Here is a 23,405-nt window from a genome sequence, read left to right as displayed (position 1 = left end):
TTGGAGCATCGTCTGTGGATAATTGGTGTTAACGATCAGTTGACTCATTATATCACCTGCCTGTTCTTATACAAAGAGACAATATGCACTTCACCGATTGTGTGTTCTGTAGTAATCAGCAACACAAGTATCTCATTAAGGTGCACGAGGTTGTTTAAAGAAAGCTGATAATTAATGGTGTGTTTGTGAGGAAAGGCTAATTAACAAAGAACTGATTTGTATTCAGGTAGAAACAAATTACCACTTTATCAAGAACAAAACCAACACATACACCAACCTTTTTTATTAATAGAACTACATGTTACTTTGACAGTAATGATATAGGACTATAATTTCAAGTGTACATTTCATTAAAATGCTAATAAATATACATATATATTAAAAAAAAACATTAAATAATGTTGTGCTGTTTGCTTTGAAACAATATATAAAAAAGTTTTGTAAACTGTAAAATGCAGAATGAAAAATTCAGTATTTGGCAGCAAGCAATGTCTCAAATGAGAATCTTGATTTATTAGTGTCTGCATGTTCACTATGTAAAATGTTTACTGCGTTGATGATCATCGTTGCATAGTGGCATGAAACACTTTTTATAAGGAGCTTGAGTAAAGAACATAGTTCATTTGTAAAAAGAGATGCAGCTGTTGCAGAAATTATTACAAAAAATGTTTTGTTGCTTTTGAAAAAATCTGTAAAATAAATCTGTTTTTAAAGCATTTTAATTATGTATTTATTTTATTTATTTATTTATTTTAATGTCTACGTATGTTTGCTTTGCAAATGAACTCTTCAAATGTGAAAAGAGGACACATCAGTTAGTTAACGCAGCAGGTGCAGATTGGCCTCAGCGGTGAAAACAGTTTGTATGAAGAATAAGAAATCCTCAGTGTTTCTTCTTTAGCCACTTTATCATTAATCCGCTTTGGTGAGACAAACTCAGTGTGTTTGAGTTAGTCGGCGTTTAACTTCAGAAAGATGAACACACCTCAGAATTTCTTTGACCTTTGTCACCAGTGAGGTTTCAGATCATTACACGCTGTAATCCTGCTTATAATAGGTTCGGCTCCAGGCGGCAGAGATCATTGAGGTTGCAGGTGTCTGTATCCGACACATCTGCCTCCCACCCCCCTTCCCCTGGTGGTCCCTCAGCTCATGAACTGCGTGTAGCCCTCAGCACCCGTTACTATGACGTCCATCCAGATCCTCATGGCCTCAGGGGATGGAGCCACCATGTAGTAAAGGCGGTCATGAGTTTTCACACAAAAGGTCAAAGATGGATTTGGACTCTGGAGGATCACAGAGGAAAGGGGGGGGGGGGGGGGGGGGTTAGTGACAAAGGCAGAAAGCTGCACCTGTTGCACCATTGCTACTAATGCTTAAAACATAAAATCAATGCATTTCAAGACAAACACACACACACACATCACGATTAATTAATCAAAACAAACAAACTATTGCTGCTGTGTATTAAAACTGCTCTATACACTCTAAAGTCAATTGCATTGATGGCTCCAAAAACTGTTGAAAATATCAGACTGTAATTAGTAAAGTTAGAGCTCAGTACCTTTATTAACAATTCTTGCTTTAAAATACAGGAACATCTAATTGGCATTTCAGAAATGAACCCTTTTTTTAAACTTGTGTCATACATACATTAAAAACAATAAAATCCATACTAAGATTATAATGCATTTAGTAACATTTTGTAGTGTTAATAAATACTGCGGTTACCTTTGTGGCACTGCGCAGGTGGTCGTAATAAACCTCTTCAATAGCCTGAAAATAAATGAGCCCTTTCAGCTTGGTCTCATGCTTGTCTGTGAGGAGAAACAGATAAAAGTTTAAGATATACAAAGTATTGCACTTAATACTGATGCAATAACAAGACCTTTTTAGTTTTTTTTTTTGTGAAATGAAAATACATCTGCAGCAAGTGTCTTTGTAGCAAATCTATGAATGATTTTTGAAACTAGGTTCATAAAGAAGAACAGCTGACACATAGCCTATATTAAAATATTGTATACAAACATATGCCTTTGAGCAATCACATTTACATTTTTGGATCCACTGAATAATTAAAATTTTTTAGAAAATATTCCCAAGACCAATAAACAAAATGAACCACATTCCTTATCGGCCACATGTGTTTGTGTAGAAATAATTGTGCATGTTTTATTAATAAATAGGAGCCAGCACAAAAAAAAAAATATTTCAAATAAAACTTGATGAATAGAGGAAAGGTGTTGTTAGAATATGTTGTCTTTGTTGCTGATGTGTTATAGAGTTAAATCTGTAGTTGTGTCTGTGGTAGAAAAGTTTCAGCTTTAGGCGGTCAGAAGGTGAAGTTCTTTAGTGTACACAGTGAACATCATGCGCATTGATACACTGGCGGCTCCAGGGGATTTTTCATGGTGGGTCATGGCTTTTAATCAGGTTACAGAATTTATAGCAAATATATGAATTAAATTTCAAGTGTTCCTTACAACTGCAACAGACTGGCGTCCTGTCCAGGGTGTACCCCACCTCGCATTCTATGACTGCTGGGATAGGTTCCAGCCCCCTGCAACCCTTAATTGGACTAAGCAGTTGAAGATGACTGAGTTAGTGCGTGTTCACTACAAAGGGCAACGGTGGCTTATTGGTCAGCACTGTTGCCTCACAGCAAGAAGGTCATGGAATCGATTCCCACATGTGGGCTTTCTGTGTAGAGTTTGCATCTTCTCCCTGTGTTTGCGTGGGTTCCCTCAGGGTACTCCGCCTTCCTCCCACATCCAAAGACATGCAGGTTAGGTGGATTGAAAACTTTAAATTGTCCGTAGGTGTATGTGCGGGTGTGAATGTGTTTGTTTGTCAATATGTGGCCCTGCAACAGACTGGCGTCCTGTCCCCAGGGTGTACCCCATGTCACACCCTATGACTGCTGGGATAGGCTCCAGCCCCCCGTGATGCTCAGTTGGAGTAAGCAGTTGAAGATGAGTGAGTGAGTAAGTGTTCCCTACAAACAATACACAACAGATGAAAATAACATTAGTAATTATTTAAAAATCATAACAATCACCCCAACAGACAGAACAACAAAATCAACACAGCTAGCAATAAACACAGTTTGCTTTTATTTATTTATTTTAAATGCCACTGTTCTCATTCATGCTTTCTGAATGCTGGACTGTCATCCTTATTTTTCAGTGTCACCAGGTTCTGGTTCCTGGACAGAGTTGTTTGACAAGGACAACATCCAGTTTTACTCATGCTAACATATTGAAACAAGCAGAAGAATTAAAAGAAATAACACATCTTGCATAATGTGCGTGGAATGCATGCACTCAGATGATTCCTGTGCAGTGCACTGAGGCAATCGCATGGGTGTTATGGAAACTGGGAGCAACCAGATCAGTCAGAGGATGTGAAGATCTGGAGCCGAAAACATGGTGTTGAATGGTAAATGTCAGTTTTCTGGTGGCCCGCTACACTTGGACTACTGGATTTTTTTTTTTTTTTTTTTTTTTTTTTTGGAAGGGGTGGGTGCTAAACCCAATCAAGCTCCACTCTAGAGCCACCTAAACCGTGAAATGCTGTGCAAAGCTAATACAGGAGAGACACAAATCACAAACATAGTGGTTTCAGGACATTTGTTCAAAACAAAATATTTTTTGTTATAATATGTGATTCTTCTTGAAAGTTCTAGATGGCAATTTAGGCAAATCTTCCTCAGCATTTCAATAACTGATACTTTGAATGAATAAAACTTGAATAAATGGTAAGATGTTAATTTAATTACTTTAAATAAGCAAGTTATTTGTATAATTTTTGTGTTTTGTATAATGTTGCTTGTGTAAAAATAGTAGTAATATTTATTAATCAGAATAATTCCATAAATGGAGTTTACACATCACTTTAGATCATGTGGATTGCCGCAACAAGATGGTTTTAAAGTTGAAAGGTTTCCCATCTTTTTTCAGCACTATCATTCCATGAATAGATATGAGCAGCACTGTGCCTGAATAAAAAGTAATTGAAATAGTGAGTCTATTTCAAGCTACATATGCCTGAAGTCTTTGCCAACTTCTTAATTTGACTTGTTTTCTTCTGTCATACTTTCTCAATTTTCTTTTCTCTCTCTTTGGCCTTTTGACTCCGGGCAAGGCTCACCACTTAAGAGAAAAGAAATGGTTCTTTTGTATATCGGCGCATCTGCTCTTTGGATTTCTGATTTTATTCACACGGCAAAAATGAAAAGCCTGAGGATGCTTTAAGCTGCCGAACTGATGAAAATGTCTAAGATCAGTTGTCATAATTGTGGATTCCAATCAAATAAAGTGTCCTTTTGTTTTGATCTCTCTCGTGCTCACTAAAGAGCCGGGGCTAAGAAACAAACATCCACTGATAATTAAAGGCAATCTTTTGAAACTCGGTTGACAATGTCTCCTGCTCTCCTTTTTCCACAAGTCAAATGTGCTTAGTAATGAGATAAATGTTTTTGAAATGTGAGCTTCGTTTTATTAGTCACGAACAAGCCAGGAGCTAGCCTCCTCCCCGAGAAAAACACATCTAGAGAAAGCATTGCATCTTATTTCATCACCATCATCATCATCACCATCATCTTCGTCAGGAGTGAGGGGGTGAAAAGGCTAGGTGAGGGAGTGGGGAGAAAGGAGCCGGCGCGGGCATCCGTAATGAAAACATACTTCCGTTTTTTTAACTTGATTGTCAAAAATGTCTGAAATGGCTCCCGTGCATAATTCAGAGACAGAAGTGAAAAATCAGAGGCCGGCGTGACAGGCATGAATTATAAACACAGTAAAGAACACTGAGTGCAGCTTTAATTAGTGTTGGAGCTTCAGATGAATAAACTGTGTTTGGGACAGAAGTCTGGTTTGTAAAACAACGAGAGGTTCTTCTCATCGCCTCGGCACCGCTGCTGGCTGAACTGAATAAATCAGGTCTGGGCCAGCAGCTTTTCTACATAAAGTTCAGAATATAAACGCCACATCTGAGTGCATTCTATGTGAGGACGTCGGTTTGATCACTTTAATCTGAAATGAGGCCCCAGGCCTGAAGCAAAAAACCATTACGAGCCTTTACGGAGAATCACAAAAAACTTATTATAAGTTACATGATTAAAACTCTGCACCATCCTGTTTAGTCCTGACAGTGCAGAGGACATTGAGGAGTAATTAACACAGGCCTCAGAGGCACGAAGGTGCCAAACGGGAGGAAGAGACGCTGAAAAAGCCCACAGGTGAAGTTCAGTAGAAACTAAAAGTTCTGAACTTTATATAAAATAAACTTTAGTAGTTAAACTTTCCCTCAACAAGCTCTTGCCTCAGTGCCAATAAAAAAACTTAATACAGCAGCGTTCGGCTAAAACTGCAGACAGGGAAGCAGCCAGAGAATCATTTTTGTTTGTGTGTGTGTGGGGGTGGGTCCACCAGGATGTCACCATCATAATGGTCCGTGTCTCAAAAATACTGAATATTTTTCTGAATGAATGACTACTCCAATTGGTGTTTTACTTGTTTTGAAACAGTGACTCATTGCCTCAATGAAGTTGGAAGAGGTTAGTTTTCACCCCTGTTTGTTTGTTTGTCTGTCTGTTTGTTTGTTTGTTTTTAACAATGTGGAGCCCACAATTTTTCATATATCATTATGAACTTTTTACAGAAGATTCATATCCTGATAGGAAGGACTGATTCAGTTTTCAAAGTCATAGGTCAAAGTCAGGAAAAATCTTGGATAACTGGAAAAATCTCTATCTTTAACATTGAATGAATTTTCAAAAATTCAGAACTCTGTCAAAAAAGATGCCTCAATCACTCATTTGTGACAGTGAGGTGCAAACTGGAACTCTCAGTAAATAGACAAATTATGATCCACATCTGATCTGTATTGTGGATTTAGCACATATTTGATATTTTGATATTGAAAAGCCCTTTTTTAGCTTATGAAAAGCCACTTCTAACAAGATTTTGACCTTGAAAATCTTTTCCAAGGTAAGAATTTGTAGAATTGGAAACTAGTGTTGGCGAACGTTTGTGCTCTATGTGCTTGTGCAATAGTTTTCTAAAGCAATTTTCTTTTTCCTGCAGTTTTGAAACATTTAACATTTTAAGTAGTCGTTTTTGGAGTTTTTTGTGTTGCTATTGTTGATGTTCAATGTTTCAAAACAGCAAAACTTTTTCTGAACAAGCGAATCCCCACTGTCATCATTATAATGTTTTGAACATCTTGAAACATTATTCTGAGTGATTTAATATCATGAATTATGTTTCAAAGTAAATGATTTAGTATTTTGAAACAGCCATTTCAGAAACATTATATTTACTTCGTAATTTGAGCATAATCAAACAGTGAATCCTTTTCTAAAGTGTTTGATTTAGTGTTTCAAGCATTTTGAAACAATGTATATTTTTTGAAGTAATTATTTCATTTAAGTTTCTGTTGCTGTTGTCGTTACAACTGCAAATTATTTTTGAATAAAACAATCATCGCTGTCCACTAAATGTCACTATTGTGGTGTTTTGAGCATCTTGTTTTGTGTTTCAAAATAGTAAACAATTTCTAAAGCAATTATTTTATTTTGTATATCATGAAGAGGGAACAGTTCTCCAAAAACATTGTTCAATTCATATTTTGTTACATTTTGAAGCAGTCAAGCATTTCACGTAATAATTTCTCAAATTAGTTTTTTTAAGTGAACCAATTTGTAAACCAAGAAATCCCTTTTGTTTTGTTTGTGTGTGTGTTTGTTTAAACTTTTGCAAATTAAAAAAAAAAACTAAGAAATCACATGTACATACATATTCACAACCTTTGCTATGAACCTCAAAATTGAGCTCAGATGCATCCTGTTTCCACTGATCATCCTTGAGATGTTTCTACAGCTTAGTTGGAGTCCACTTGGGGTAAATTCAGTTGACTGGACATGATTTCAAAAGACACACACCTGTCTACATATAAGTGCATGACAGTGCATGTCAGAGCATAAACCAAGCATGAAGTCAAAGGAATTGTCTGTAGACCTCTGAGACAAAATTGTCTTGAGGCACAAATCTGGGGAAGGATACAGAAACATTTCTGCTGCTTTGAAGGCCCAATGAGCACAGTGGCCTCCAGCATCCAAAAATGGAAGAAGTTCGGATCCACCAGGACTCTTCCTAGAGCTGGCCGCCCGTCTAAACTGAGTGATCGGGGAGAAGGGTCTTAGTCAGTGAGATGACCAAGAACCCGATGGTCACTCTGTCAGAGCTCCAGCATTCCTCTGTGGAGAGAGGAGAACCTTCCAGAAGGACAACCATCTCTGCCGCAATCCACCAATCTGGCCTGTATGGTAGAGTGGCCAGACAGAAGCCACTCCTTAGTAAAAGGCACATCGCAGCCCGCCCGGAGTTTGCCAAAAGGCACCTGAAGGACTCTCAGATCATGAAATATAATGCAATGTACAGACACATCCTGGATGAAAACCTGCTCCAGAGCGCTCTTGACCTCAGACTGGGGTGACAGTTCATCTTTCAGCAGGACAATGACACTAAACACACAGCCAAGATATCAAAGGAGTGGCTTCAGGACAACTCTCTGAATGTCCTTGAGTGGTCCAGCCAGAGACCAGAGCTGAATTAGACTGAACATCTCTGGAGAGATCTGAAAATGGCTGTGCAGAGACGCTCCCCATCCAACCTGATGGAGCTTGAGAGGCGCTGCAAAGAGGAATGGGCAAAATTGCTCAAAGATAGGTGCACCAAGCTTGTGGCATCATATTCAAGAAGACTTGAGGCTGTAGTTGCTGCCAAAAGTTCATCAACAAAGTTTTGCGCAAAGGCTGTGAATACTTGTGTACATTTAATTTCTTACTTGTTTGTTTCTTTTTAAATAAATTTGCAAAAGATAAGCCTCATTTATAGTATCACAATGGGTGGAATATTAAAGGGGGAGTGGATAGGCTGTAAGGTTGATACCCAAATATATAATGTATAAATCTTCATTTTGTAAACTTTTTTGTAAACTTTAGCACCTCACCCACGTAGTAACAGAAGTTCCTCTTGAGACGGTCAAAAACAAACCATCGCTTCTTCCATGATTTGATTTTGCCACCCATCTTCACCAGGTGGCCCTTGCACATTTTTTCGGTCAGAATGACATAAGGGCAGGTGTCAATGCTGTGACCTGACGACTCCACATGTGCACGAAGGTCAAACTCCTCCTTCAGGTTGGGCAGATAGCGTGTCATTGGACGAGCCTGCAAACAAGACGTTTCATTTTATTGCTGCCTGTGTGAGATCATGAACGTAATGGATTAATTGGATGAGCATTTGGTAGTTTGAGGATATTTACTTACTTGCAGACCTCTAAATACAATCAGTCAAGATTAAAGCTGGAACGATTTGTTTGTTATCATGTTTTACACCCAACACGCAGCACCCACTTTTCTGTTCTTCTCCTCCATCCCTCTCCTTTTTCTCTGTTCCTTGACAATCATTGATCTGCTTCAGCACCTCTCCTCTTATCCTCTCCCCCAGGTCTCAACCCCACCTCCTTCCCTCCTCTCCTGTCTCTCCTCCCCGTCATTGCCTCCTTCCGCTCCTCCACTGACCTGCGAGAAGTGTTTCTCTCTCATCTTCACCTCCTCCTCCACCAGCCTATGCCTGTGGGCCGCCTCGTCCTCCAACCTCCTCTCGGCCTCCTCTCGTCTCCTCCGCTCCTCCTCCAACATCTGCCGCCGAGCCTGCACCTCCCTCTCCTGGGAGAGTTGGGAGAGAAGACAGAGGAACAGATGGAGAGAAGAGACAAAAATGTGGGAAAAGGTAGATGGGGAGAATACGTTAATGGAAGGCAAATATTGCAATACAAAGTGAGCGTCTGTCAGAAGAGACGCGCGAGAATTCAGGTCCCGACTGAGGGTTTTGTAAAATCTATCCCCAAAGTGTGAGTGTGTGGAAGCTTTGCTGATGTAAAATGATCCTTTGGAGCTTTCAGATGCTTACATACAGTTCCACTTTGTTTCACCATGTAGAAACAAAACAAAGTGAAAGAAACTCCAGTAACTTCATTTGACCATCCTAAGAGACGATTCATCTGACAATGAGAGCAAGCACTCGTTACAGTGCATTGCTCAGCCGACAACAAACATCTGCATCTGCATTCAATGAATGGGTGATGCAACACATCTGTCCACCAATTTCCTTTTTTAAAATCAAGATATCTGCATCAAGTTTTCAGTTATAACACTCAAAAACACCAGCACTGTCTTACATAAAAGGATTTATAACTTTTGCATTTGCAATTATGCTGTCTTTGCTGAAATGTTTGCAGGATTAACGAGAAATTTTTATATAATACCTAAATAGATTTGATTCATCATGTGATATTGATAATTTGTCCCATTTGCAATTTTGTTCCATTTACCATGCAATTTTGGTTCCATACGTTTTGCATCATTGCACGCCATGACCACCTTAATGTAAAAAAACACTACGTATTGCATTTGAGTGCATGCAGCACTCAAGCTTTGACAGGCCGCATGCTCACAGTAGCAATCTTACAAACTTTGGCATGGCGACAGTACTTAGCTTAAAGACAAATATGGCGGGGTTTGTTTTGGTGACAGACCACGATTTGAACGAGCTGGACGGTGCTCATTCTTCTCACACAAAAACAAATCCAGTACTCCGTAAGTCGTCTGGAGCCATTTGCAGTACTCGCTATGACGTCTCTAGTTGAATCAGAATGATTGTCGGATGAAGAGCTCGACAAATTTCTGTTGTAATTTTCGCTGGACGGAGGAAAGCAGACAGCATTCTGTACATGAAGAAGTCAATGCACGGCATCAGCTACGGACTACATTGTCATTTTAAGATCATGAGAGATGTGATATTTCAGAGCTGATACGTTTCATTGTAGTCACAAGGCATACAAAGCAATGATGTGTAAATTGAAGCAGGCAGAAAAGGGATATGTTGAGCACAAAAATTTATGAATTAATAAAATACCCATAAACATTCATTATTTATATAATGGCATACATGATATATTTATATAGCTGATTCTAACTATAGACAATATAAAGACAAAAAATAGTGCAAATAGTGGAATAATTTTAAAAGCTTCCTTGTCGGATGTTTAATAGAACCCTACCCATGGTGGTATGTAACTACAGATATGATGATGTGGCCACTATAACCTTGACTTACAACCTTCATATGCAAATGGTTTTTAACAGCAGGTACACACTGTCAGGATTTGGATTTTTGTTTTGTGTTTGCCTGTCTTGCTTTGTTTAGTTATTTTGTTTGATTGGTTTTGTTATATGTTAGTTCTTTTGCTGGTCTCTTTCCTGCTTGGGTTTTCTTTATCCCTATCTCTCTTGTCTTTCTCTTGGTGCTTGGTGGTGGGTGTTTCCCTCTGTCTGGCCACACCCTTGTTCTGGTGCTTTCCACACACACCTGTGTCTAATCTGCAGCTCATCACCTTGATGTATTTAAAGTTCACTGTTTGCACGAGTCCCTCACCAGATCAATGCACCCTGTGCCTTCGCTTCCATCTCTGTTCCTTGTGTTTCCTCATCCTGCTAACCCCTGTGTGTGTATGACCATCTGCCTGTTAACTCGACCACGCCCAAGGCTGATGTTAGTTGTACTTTTGCTCTTGTTGGACTGCCTTTTTGTGTGCCGGCCCCAGATTACTGTTTCAGTAAACCGTTTTTACATACAGACCTTCATGTCTGTGTCCTGCATTTGTGTCCAGCCATTTCTGACCACCAAGCCTGATACACACAGTGTCTGTAATCTTTCAAAGCTCAGTCATTCTCAAGTTATTATGCACACACACGCACACACAGAAAAATCAACCTATGGACAGGTCTGACAACATATGGATCCGTGCTTTGTGGGTGGTTAAAATCTGAAGCCTAATAAATAAATAAATCTGCAGGAATAAAAAAGAATGCACATTTGTGCCCAAACATCCCTCAGCAGTAATTTATACCTCAGCATTCTGTTGTCTTTGTATGAGTTTGACCACTTCTGTAGATAAATCGAGTTTTACTGACTGAAGCATCTTTTGTGGTCTGACAGTGTGTCAATAAAAACAACCAGGCGTGTTGCTAATCTAAAAAGTACAATCACTTTGGGACTTGGGTAAATAGAATATTGGCAGTTCTGATTTGCAAATTTTAAGCTGTAAGATTTATAATTTTACAGACAAAGTATTGATATTTTTGATATTTATTTATTTGTGGCTGATTGGTTACAGTAGGGATATGAAAAAGCCTGCAAAAAAACCCTATGGCTGCTGGAAGTAATAAATTACAATAATCAGTTATTGTTGTTTGCCATTTGGCTGCTTCCTTTCACCACAGCAGATTAATTATATTCTTCTCAAGTGGTCTGTGAGCCAAGTGCTAATCAGGACCTACTCTGCTTTAGTTCTGAGATCTGACAGGATCAGCTGTACACAGAACAGATTGGCTGCAAATTACAACAATCAACAGTGTGTCCTACATAAAGTGGGCGGCCCTTGGAAGGTTTTGGTGAAACATGATTGTGCTCAAATTCAAACTTGTCTGAGACATGATGATTTAGGATGTCCAGTTCAAACTGAGTGAAAATTACAAATTTTGGACCTACACACTAACAACAGCAGGGCTTTAAAAAATGTCTAGATGTCAAGTAATTCATAACTAGTGTGCTGCCTGTGGGGATCCACAGGCTGGAGATTGGGTAGTGTTTATAAAATAAGTAGCTGACTTTTTGTGGGTGAGGCTGGTAATAAATTAAGCAAAGCTTGTAAATGAGTTGGAATGGTGTGTGAGTCCAGAATGTTTTTTTAGAACTCAACAATTTCTAGAAGAACTCACCCATTCTATTTCCTGTTAATTAATTATTTTTTAAATGTTAACTTACTGTCTTTATGTGTTTATAAATTGTTTAGGTTCGTGTTATCATATACACTATTATTTTATTTTTACTTATGTTTTGTCATCTTATTTTTTAAATGGACCACAATGGAAATAAGTGTTTTCGCTTTCTTGTGTCATCCATGTATTTCTAAAGTATTTACAATTATATTATGTACTTAGATTGAACTTTACCACGCTTATGCTTTTAATATAAAGAGGGTGTACCGCCCCCTGCTGGAATGGCATGAGTCCAGAAAGTAGTTAGCAGCATTCACAGCTGCTATAAGCAGGTGGTTTTAATTTGACAAACAAAGACAGTGGCTGAAGACATTAAAACCATTAAATATTTCACTCATGGTACCAACATGAAACTTAAGTCACTCATGGTAATAGCAACATGAGACTTATTTAAACTGCCAAAACCAAACACTAACAACACTGTTAAACTAACATAAACCACAATAACATTTAAAACCTCAAAACCTCAAACTCTCATAGTGCTTTTCAGCACAGCATCCATTGTTTATTGGTTAGTAAAATTGCTGATTTCTCTGAAAATGTTTGTCCTATCAACTTTCTGTTTTTTCATCATTCATCCTTGACCTAAAATACATAAGCTTGCCAAACAGCAAATGTCAGCTCTCCCCGGTTTTTTCGTAATTGAAGCCATACAAGCACGCACACAGAGGCTACTTGGCTATTGTAATAAAGATGAGTGTTCAGCAATAAAGACTAACCTGAATAAACATAGTGTCTCACTACACTATACTTTTGGTTGCACAATCCTGTGGTTTGACAAGAGCATTGTATTGATGAATTCATTATTTGCTGATTATCATATTACCTTGTTTGTTGTCTTAGTGGAATCATGCACTTGGATGTCAACCTACAAAGTAACCAGATTTTATAGCTCCACAAAGTTTCATTACTTTTTACAAAATAGACAAAAAATGTATTTTACATTTTCATTTCCTTCTTTTATAATTAATAATGAGCCCTGTGACAGACTGCCGTCCTGTCCAGGGTGTACCCCACCTCGCATCTATAACTGCTGGGATAGGCTCCAGCCACCCCACCACCCTTAATTGGTCTAAGCGGTTGAAGATGAGTGAGTGATAATTAATAAAGTTTTATTCTTTTTGCTGACATTATTACTGACTCGGTTTAACCAAGTCCATATGGAGTGACTCTGCAGTCTGGGCACTGTCCCAAGCCCACACACTAATGTAGAAAAACATTAAAAACCATAATTAAACAGAAACATGTGACTGCTGATTTGTAGAAAAATATCAGTCAAGTCAATGTTTTTATTTTGTTTACATAACCAAATAATATTTCATAGTTTTTTTTTGTATCAACTAAATGTTTGTTCTTCTCTATTCATTGTAATGTATTTATTTGTTTTTAATTCATTTTTTATTAATATGCTCTTTCCCCTGTTTTGTATTTGTTTGTTTTGCCTACCCCACTTTTTATCTGATTTGATTTGTTTGGGGTTGCCAGTTGCCACAAATAAATCAAATCAAACTTGGAGATTAAAGAGTGAAGGAAACATTTGGACAGAGGATCACGTTTCTTGGTTTTAAATTAACGTATATTACAATGCGATTCCAAGTAACTGCTTGTAGGGCTTAAATTTAACATGCTTTTGTTTTGTTTGAATTAAATAGTAAACTTAATAGGTTGCAAATATGAGGTTTTTGTTTGAACATTTTTATTTTCTACTTTTATTTATTTATTTTAGAAAAAGAGGGAAATTGGTTGTGTAGTATATTTTCTTTTAAAAACTCTTCAGCCTGAGAACAGTCCGGGAACACTTACTCGGTTCTCAATCAGCTGGGCTTTTTCCTGCTGCGCCTCTTTCAACATCTTCTCCATCTCCTCTATCCTTTGTGCTTCAAGCCCGCTGGGACTAAAACATGCGAAGAGAAGGACAGAGTGATGAGACGCCTACGACAAGTCAACAAACACCAAAAGTGCTCAGTGAGGGAGTTCTACCACAAAATTGGCCCTTTCAGCTTTTTTATTTTATTTTTTACTCATAAAGTGAAGAAGTTGTCATGGCAACAGCCAGTGTACAAGCAGTCAAGGGAGCAGACAGTCTGTATTACAACACATGTTGTCACAGGAACAAAGCCCAGTGACCCCTCTTCTGTCGTCGGGGCAGACTTGGGTGTTCCCATGGAAACAGTACTGTCTCCTCCTTTTTCAGCCTCTCACCTTTCCGGGGAGCAAGCGGAGTTGCCGGTGGAGACGCTGGTCTCCAGGCTGTCTGAGCTTTCGAGGCTCAGTGTGTCGTACGCCTGGGCTCCACACGATGGTGAGTGGTGATGAAGGATGGAGTGATGGACCATGGGAGAAGGATCTGTGTGCAGAGGAGAGAAGCTGTAACAGACTTACAGCTCCCTCTAGTGTCAGTGATTACAATTACAACCAACATATGTGGCAAACTGGTGGAAAAACCTTTGTTGAAAATTTGAGGAAATGTTTCCTGTCTGAAATTATATGATCATGACCTCCACACGCACCTTTGTTCTGCTTCCGGGTGTCCAAAACTAGCTGCAAATCCTGAGGACACACACAGAGGGCGTCATTAAACAAAGCACATGCAAACTTTATGATTCTCTCACCCTCTCTGAAGTGTCACCTTAGTGTGTGCATTCTTCTCCAGACTGTGTCCACTGGATTGTGGAGGAGCTGCAGAGCTGCAGACACGTGCACACAATGCTGCCTGGCCAACCTCACCTTCTGATTTGGACTTCAGCAGCTGGGGGGGACGGACGACGGGACAAAATAGAAGCCAGTTTAATATTTTCAGAACTCAGAAGTTCTGAGTTTGCCGTCATCTTGAAAGTAACATAAAAGCAATGGCAAACTGCAAAAGACACACCGCCTTTGTACATGACACACCTACTTCACTGCACAACACCCCCCCGCATGTAACATCATAGCTGCAATAAAAACCCAAAAAACAAATAAATACAAATTTGTCCTGACCCGCTTATAATTCCTATAACCCGAATCCTAACATGGAGTTTTAGCTTTACCACAAGGTACTCTGTGAAGTGAGCATTTCATGTGGTGTAGCTGTCTCCTGTAGTTGACTGCAATGCTGCAGTCAAATTGTGCCAATTTTTGTTTTTTATTTTTTAATCACAGCCAAAATTTGTATGTAATTGTAGTCCTTACTGTTACCTACTCATTTGTAACTCTTTCCTCTTACCACGTCTTCTCCACACTTTTCCAAAAAGCCAAAATTCTCTGTTACAATCTCAAAAATGTCTTCTGTTGAATAGCACAGATGCTTTTCATGGGTTTCAGGTTGTGGAGAAAAATCAGGAGTACAGTAGATCCTAATTACTGCATACTGTACGCTGTTGTCCACTTTCACCTACTTTTCCACAACATTACCCCCAATCTGCACTAATTAAATCTCTTTCTTAGGGCCCTGTCCCACTGGGGAGAGGATTAATTGCGCATGAATTGAGTATACAGATTGCGGGCGTTCGTTGTCGTCTGCAACAAAAATGGCCAAAAACTACAAATGTCCCAGTATGAATTACGCATATATTAATAATATATAGCGAATATATGATGAACAATCACGGTTATATAACGCATGTAGTGAGGAAACTGATCCAACACATTGAGATTATCACGGCAGTATTACGGGTGTATTATGAATGCATCGCGCACGTGTTGCGCGTGCATGGCATCTGCATTGTGGTCATAAAAGAAGCGCACTTGGGCCATTGGCATCACTATTCACACCAACAATACAGCCTCTGGAGCAATTGCTGGACTTGGACAAGTTGATCACAGAGTTAATGTTCATTTTGTCATGCGAGGGTTAACTGTTCATGAGTTTGGGGAGCGGGAGGGGGGAAGCTGCTCCGGGTGTGAGACAGTGTTTCTTTTTTTTTTTTTTTTTGAGTGAGTTGTGGGTAAACAGCAACTCTTCCTTTTGTTGGTGTTAAATAAAAGTCCTGGATTGCAGCAGCTATGTCTTTGTGGATTCACACAGCCGGACCGGCACTGACTGGCAGGTATGTAATTTTCTGCCACATACAGTACTTTGGGTTTATGTGACGTGTTTGTTATGCATTCACAGATTGTCCGCAAATCAGCTGCAAAGCAGATGTAATAAAACCGCTTTATTCGTGGCCAATCTGTATGCATTCGCTACAACTTATTTTAGTTTGTGATGTGGACATGATGGGCACGCAATATATCTGTTTAACACATTGTCCCAGTCCACTGCCAAGCCGCAAATCCCTGTCAGTTGTGGATATCAGCAGTTAACGGCAGATAAACAGCGCATAGAGTGAGTATGTATTGTGTATGAATTGAGTATGTATGGAGTATGTGAGGCGGATGGCCGCGGACATGCGTGCCTCTGCGGATGATCACGGGCGTGTTCGGATGACAGCCGATTCATACAGGCATGTTACACGGATATTGCGGATGTTTGGCGAATATGGGCCAATTTTGTGCGCAATCCATACGCAAATCCTCCTAAACGCCAGTGGGACAGGGCCCTTAGGATCAGAATTTATCCTGATGTCATGAATTTTCTGAATATGTTTAAAAATTTCCAATTTCAGGCCCCAATTGGGTATCCAATTCCCCCCCACATAGAAACTGTGGACAATCAGGCATACAAAATTGGTAATAGACATAGACATGTTTCACAGTGAACAGGTATCTTTGCTTAACATTTGACCCCTCATTCTCACTTGGCACTTTGTTGAGGTGCACATGACAGTGTCTATAAAACCTAAAACGTACTCACCACCTAAGGGTGACACATGTTTTTATTATTTTAGGACATCAATTCAAAGCAATCACTGTTTTTGCATGAATTAAAACATTTTACTCTTTAAAGTTAGAAGCAAATGTTGACAACATGATGTCATTTAATGTAAAACACAATGTATTTTCTTTAGGCTTCCTCGGTTTTTCTCGAGGTCACCACAGTAGATCTGGTATGGATTGTAAGGTTTACACCGTCACCGGATGCCCTTCCTGATGTAATTCCATATATAATAGGAGATGGTATCACAGACGAACCTCATTCTAGGGACCTCCTCCTCAGGATGTAAGTATACTAACTGCTTACAACACTGTGCTGCCTCACAACAGTAACCAATAACTGCCATTTCAGGCGATATAGGGACAATTTCAAAATATTTTCTCACATTGTAGCTACTCCCATTTATGCTCAGCTTCATGTTGAACTGGGGACCTTGATAAAAAAAAAAAAGTAAGTGTAATTTAATTATTCCTGTCCTGCAGAACAGCTCCAGAGTCCTCTCTGATGTGGACTTCATACTTCATCTCAGGTTTTGTATGCTGCGTACACAATAATACAGTGGGTTTTAATTGTTACTTTTTTGACAGAACATCTCACTGATCATTTTGTTAATGACACTATTGATCACTGACAAAGCAACATTCTGTGTGTACCAATGGATTTTTGTTTGTTTGTTTTATTTCAATTTCAATATTTCAAAACCATGTTATATAACTCTTAAACAGTCTGAATTCATCACAGTTTCGGGTTACATCTCTTAAAAAAATACTTTGGCAATAGGAGAGACATGTGTACTACCTATTTTGTGTCCACTAGAGGGCTGTCAACTCATACAAATAGAGGTAGTTGAGTGGAGAAAAATATCACAGATTTAGTTAAAGGTGGCCAACTTCATACTTTTTTTCTGGCCAGTTGCATGTTCAGATGATTTCATTGATGAGCAGTGCTTTGAACTGAGAAGAGTGATATGATTTATTTTGGCAATGACTGTGGTCCATTAGTGTCCACACGGTGAGATCAGAGCTACATTTATGTTTTATTTTGCAACATTTTGACACAAAACAGCCTCAGTGATGTGCACAAAGTGCAGATCACCTTTGATGTTTCTGTTGAAAAAGAGAAAAAGCAGATACTGATGCTGACAATATGTTCACATCATTATAGATCTTTCCAAACATGCTCATGAACACATTATTTCTGTCTTAAAACAGGGGAAAAGGAAACAGGAGGTGATAAAGCAGGGTGGGTTTTACCTGCCCGTGTCTGCGTGTGGAAAAAGACTTTGCAGGCAGTGGTGGAGGACATGACTGAGGCTCTCCAGCAGCCATGATTTCCTGGTACCAGCGCTCGAGGTTAATAGGAGGCAGAATGCTCCTGCTCAGCTCAGGCTGGCTCTAAAAGCATCAAGCCAAAGGAGAAAGGAGCAGTGAAGCATCGGCATCACAAGCATGGCGCAGGTCAGTGTGCAAAAACCATCTTAATAATGGGAATCCTATACGCTCGCAAAGAGCAACAAACCTGAGCAGATAGAAAGCAGGAGGACGTGCATGCAGCCGAGCGGCACGAGAAGTCAGAGTCAGACGCCACAAGTGTGAAAGATGGAACAGAGGTGGAAGAAGGTGGATTGGTTCTCTGCATCCCAAAGATCTGGTTTAACTGACTGACCGTTATGTACTCCTTCACACAGACATCCACAAAGAGAAAGCAAGAGAACAACGATGCATGACAGTTACAAAGAGGAGAGAGAGCAGAAAACATTACCAGGAGATTTTGTGTTCTTCGGTGGGTTCAGCATTGAGCAGACAGAGTTTCTACCTCACAATGCAGAGCCGGAGCGACAGCGAGAGACAGGCAGTGGAGAGCAGCAGGAGGAGGCTGCACAGAGGCATTTCCATACATCTTATAGACATCAGACAGCCTGAGGTACTCCTGCATTAACAGCCAAAACACTCAATTATGAAGGCAAAACTCAACACTGTAGAAGGTCACACAGACTGACTAAGAAAAGTGATGATCAAGGACAGCCATACTATAGCACATCCCAGAAAGTTTTTCTATGTTCTACAATGAATTGTTTTCAACTCAAATGGAGCAATTGTGCAAGCATGTGAGTTCAGGCAGCCAACTCTAGTCATGCAACTTCTACCTTCACATGGCATACTGCACACAACACATGCAATGTACCCCAGTCATATGATCTCCATGAAGTGACACAAGGACTTCCTGGTTCCTGCATTGGTTTTTGTTTTTCAACCTCAGTTTCACTGCTTGAGGTGAATATCTCTGCACTACTTACAGTAATGTTCAGAATAATAGTAGTGCTATGTGACTAAAAAGATTAATCCAGGTTTTGAGTATATCCCCTGTTTAACTATTATGTTCAAACTGCTTTTTTAGCAATCCTGTGAATCACTAAACTAGTATTTAGTTGTATAACCACAGTTTTTCATGATTTCTTCACATCTGTGAGGCATTAATTTTGTTGGTTTGGAACCAAGATTTTGCTGGTTTACTAGTGTGCTTGGGGTCATTGTCTTGTTGAAACACCCATTTCAAAGGCATGTCCTCTTCAGCATAAGGCAACATGACCTCTTCAAGTATTTTGACATATACAAACTGATCCATGATACCTGGTATGCGATATATAGGCCCAACACCATAGTAGGAGAAACATGCCCATATCATGATGCTTGCACCACCATGCTTCACTGTCTTCACTGTGAACTGTGGCTTGAATTCAGAGTTTGGGGGCTCGTCTCACAAACTGTCTGCTGCCCTTGGACCCAAAAAGAACAATTTTACTCTCATCAGTCCACAAAATATTCCTCCATTTCTCTTTAGGCCAGTTGATGTGTTCTTTGGCAAATTGTAACCTCTTCTGCACGTCTTTTATTTAACAGAGGGACTTTGCGGGGGATTCTTGCAAATAAATTAGCTTCACACAGGTGTCTTCTAACTGTCACAGCACTTACAGGTAACTCCATAGTGTCTTTGATCATCCTGGAGCTGATCAATGGGTGAGCCTTTGCCATTCTGGTTATTCTTCTATCCATTTTGATGGTTGTTTTCCGTGTTCTTCCACGTGTCTCTGGTTTTTTTGTCCATTTTAAAGCATTGGAGATCATTGTAGATGAACAGCCTATAGTTTTTTGCACCTGCGCATAAGTTTTCCCCTCTCCAATCAACTTTTTAATCAAACTATGCTGTTCTTCTGAACAATGTCTTGAACATCCCATTTTCCTCAGGCTTTCAAAGAGAAAAGCATGTTCAACAGGTGCTGACTTCATCCGTAAATAGGGGACACCTGATTCACACCTGTTTGTTCCACAAAATTGACGAACTCACTGACTGAATGCCACATGCTATTATTGTGAACACCCCCTTTTCTACTTTTTTTTTACTAATAGCCCAATTTAATAGCCTTAAGAGTGTGCATATCATGAATGCTTGGTCTTGTTGGATTTGTGAGAATCTACTGAATCTACTGGTACTTTGTTTCCCATGTAACAGTAAGAAATATACTCAAAACCTGGATTAATCTTTTTAGTCACATAGCACTACTATTATTCTGAACACTACTGTACATTGCTCCCTTATGTGATGATTTTATTAAATATTCTTGCATTAGTGGTCTTTTATTTGTAAATTGTATTGTATACAGAGCTGGCAGATTAGTCTTATAATTTTACTACCAATCGGGCCACAAAAGTTGAATAGTTCAGTAATAAAAAGCCAAAATCAAAACTTTCCAGAAATCTTGGGGGAAATTGTGCAAGGAGGCATGAGAATTCACTACAAATCTATGTATATGCAAGTTTTCACAAATCTGGTGACCTGCCACAGTTACAATGATTGACACAAGGTAGCCATGTAGCACTGGTGATGGATAAGTCATATTTTTTATTGGTCAGTGTAGTTACAATTAAGCTAATCAGCATAACTATAACAATCTACTACAAAGTTTTCTCAAGTGTTCACAATTGGATGATATCATGGTAGACGATTTACGCTGAGGCCCTACTGCAATTATGGCACCCATATGAAGGATCTGCGTGGCATTTTCTGGTGATGGATGTCAACGTGGTTAGATTTCAGCCAGTTGTCTAACGCAATGTCATCTACTAAGTGCAGCTTTTTGAGATGATGCTGCAATAGATGATTGTTACAGTTATGCTAAATGGCCAAAATGTCTGTCAACCAAAAAATGTGCCTTATCCAGCATTGGAAACCACTAAGCAGGTCCTTCTTATCAATTGTTGTAATTGTGGCAGGCACCACTCTTGCACAAACACACATATGTGGATCTGTAGGGAATTGCCACTGCAAGTCTTACATGCACAATATTAAAAATAAACAGGACACAAGCTGACGCAGGCTGCAGTGTGTGTGTGTGTGTGTGTGTGTGTGTGTGTGTGTGTGTGTGTGTGTGTGTGTGTGTGTGTGTGTGTGTGTGTGTGTGTGTGTGTGTGTGTGTGTGTGTGTGTGTGTGTGTGTGCAGCTCCATAACTAATGAGTGTGCCTCTGGTTATCATTGCATCAGTGCATTTTATTAATTATGAAATATAACCAGAGCTTGCTCTATCGCCAAGGTCAGAGCAGTTATTACAGCTACATATAGAGTGCAACCTTTGTGTAGCATCCACCATCCGTACATATAAGGAGCACAGTCAGAATCTAAAACAATACTGGTACCATAAATTTTGCTATGACAATAATAAATCAACATCTCTCATTTTCCTTTTCTCTCCTTGCATATACTGAAACTGCCTTACAATCTTTACAAATACATAAGATACTAATAAAAACCATGTCTGTAAGACATCAACACATTACAAAACACTACCACAGAATGATCGGATTAGAGCTAAACCTTTTGTATCTCCTCTCCTTTAATGTCTTCTGTGCAGAGTGGAAACAAACACAGCATAGATCACATACGGGCATCACCAGCGAGCTGGAATTACAGTATGTAATGACACATATAAAGTCAGGGTTTAAGAGCTTAAGAGGTTGTGCAATGATGCTCATGGTGATTGGATGTAACATATGTCAATCAAAACTCTACCAAATGAAATAAGTGACAGGACACAAGAAATTTTTATAATACCAACACTGGGTTTCACATTCTTTTCACAAAGCAGCCCAAATATATACTATGCAGCCAGTAACTGTTTTTCCCACCTAACTTGAGAAGAAGCAACCCGGTGACATCACATCCCGCAATGCAACACGCTCAAATATTTAACAAAAGGTTGTAGCTTTTCCGTTTTCTACTTATTTTAAGGACCAGTGCTTCATCTCATTATTTTAAATAATTACTTTGCCACCCTGTATTGAGGTAACATCAGCTGTCTGTTTGCTGGGTACAGTTCAAGTGTGTTTAGCGTAGGGTTGCCAACTCTCTGAAAAATAAATAAGGGACACCTCACCGCCAGGGCCGACCGGCCGACTGACCATTGCCTTCACCCTTCCCAGCGTCTGTGTGAAACGATTTTTAACCATTTGACTGACTTGACGAGCAGAGGTGGTGGCCAAGTGGTTAATGCGGTTGGTTTCAGTTCAGAAGGTTCCGGGTTCAAATCCCACCCCTGCCACATTTCTCCATGTAATGTGGAGTTGCGTCAGGAAGGGCATCCGGCGTAAAACTTGTGTAAACCTTGTGCCAATTCAACATGCAGATCCACCTTGGATTTGCTGTGGCGACCCCAAGTGCAAACAAGGGAGCAGCCGAAGGGACTTACCTACTGTTGACTTGACCCTGAATTTAGGTAGATGCATACATGCATTTGTTCTGATATGAACACGTGGAAAACAAATTATTATTTAGCAATTTATTTTTAGTGCAAAATAAATTTTCAATCACAATTTCAATATGAGCATTCTGTCTTCTTTAAAAATAAATCTCTGTAGTGTTATTGCTTAACTTAAATTGTATAAGTAAGTCCCTTTGGCTGCTCCCTTGTTTGCACTCGGGGTCGCCACAGCAAATCCAAGGTGGATCTGCATGTTGATTTGGCACAGGTTTTACGCCGGATGCCCTTCCTGACGCAACTCCACATTACATGGAGAAATGTGGCAGGGGTGGGATTTGAACCCAGAACCTTCCGAACTAAAACCAAGCGCATTAACCACTTGGCCACCACCCCTGCTCTTAACTTAAATTGTATAAATTAAAAAAAAAAAAAAAATTAACAAAAAAAAAAAAAATAGAAAATTTGCATCATCCAAAACAATGTAACAGTGCAAAACAATGTAACAGTGCACATTTACACATTTAGTGTAATAAAAAGTGCAAAAAATAGTCTGAAAAGTAAACAATACTGTTGTCACGCACCTTTTCCACCCAGCCATTTTCCTTTTCTCATTCGCCCCTGTATTTTTGCATTCTTTTTTGTTTGTTTTTTTTTTTTTTAGGAGGAGTAGTAACGACGTTACAGACATTGCTGTCCGTAGGCATATCTGCAGTGCCAGTGTCGGTGTCTGTATCGATATCAGCCATGCTGCGCTTTGTTATTGTCGTCCAGCGAACGTCCTCGGCTCATGACGTCGGTATCTTCTTGCGAGCAGATGTCCCTCGACCAATGAGATAAGAGTGATTCTGTATTGTCAACTCGTGTCTGTCAGCTCATTGGTGAAAAGCAGGAGAGAGGGTGGGATCAAATTTACCGTAAGTTTCCATATAAAGCGCCAGTCAATTCCATT

General features: G+C 39.5%; 1 protein-coding gene across 6 annotated transcripts in view; it reads right to left on the bottom strand.

The window, feature by feature from the left end:
• Positions 1-266: 266 nt before the first annotated feature.
• phldb1a (pleckstrin homology-like domain, family B, member 1a) overlaps positions 267-23,405 on the bottom strand; it is a 58,098-nt gene continuing 34,959 nt past the window's right edge. For 4 of the 6 annotated variants that reach the window (XM_034178583.1, XM_034178585.1, XM_034178584.1 and 1 more), the window contains 11 exons: positions 18,519-18,632; positions 18,222-18,380; positions 17,957-18,097; positions 14,538-14,657; positions 14,419-14,458; positions 14,111-14,255; positions 13,712-13,802; positions 8,588-8,734; positions 8,014-8,233; positions 1,732-1,817; positions 267-1,286 (listed from right to left, as the gene is read on the bottom strand). In XM_034178583.1, the coding sequence (XP_034034474.1) occupies positions 1,146-1,286; positions 1,732-1,817; positions 8,014-8,233; positions 8,588-8,734; positions 13,712-13,802; positions 14,111-14,255; positions 14,419-14,458; positions 14,538-14,657; positions 17,957-18,097; positions 18,222-18,380; positions 18,519-18,632 (1,404 nt within the window). In that variant the 3' untranslated portion in view covers positions 267-1,145. The remainder of the gene's footprint in view (positions 1,287-1,731; positions 1,818-8,013; positions 8,234-8,587; positions 8,735-13,711; positions 13,803-14,110; positions 14,256-14,418; positions 14,459-14,537; positions 14,658-17,956; positions 18,098-18,221; positions 18,381-18,518; positions 18,633-23,405) is intronic. The other 2 variants (XM_034178586.1, XM_034178589.1) reach the window with 2 other exon arrangements.

This window comes from Thalassophryne amazonica, chromosome 9 (genome assembly GCF_902500255.1).
Source record: "Thalassophryne amazonica chromosome 9, fThaAma1.1, whole genome shotgun sequence".
In the NCBI taxonomy this organism is placed as follows: domain Eukaryota; kingdom Metazoa; phylum Chordata; class Actinopteri; order Batrachoidiformes; family Batrachoididae; genus Thalassophryne; species Thalassophryne amazonica.
This window is presented reverse-complemented; position numbering and strand designations above follow the sequence as displayed.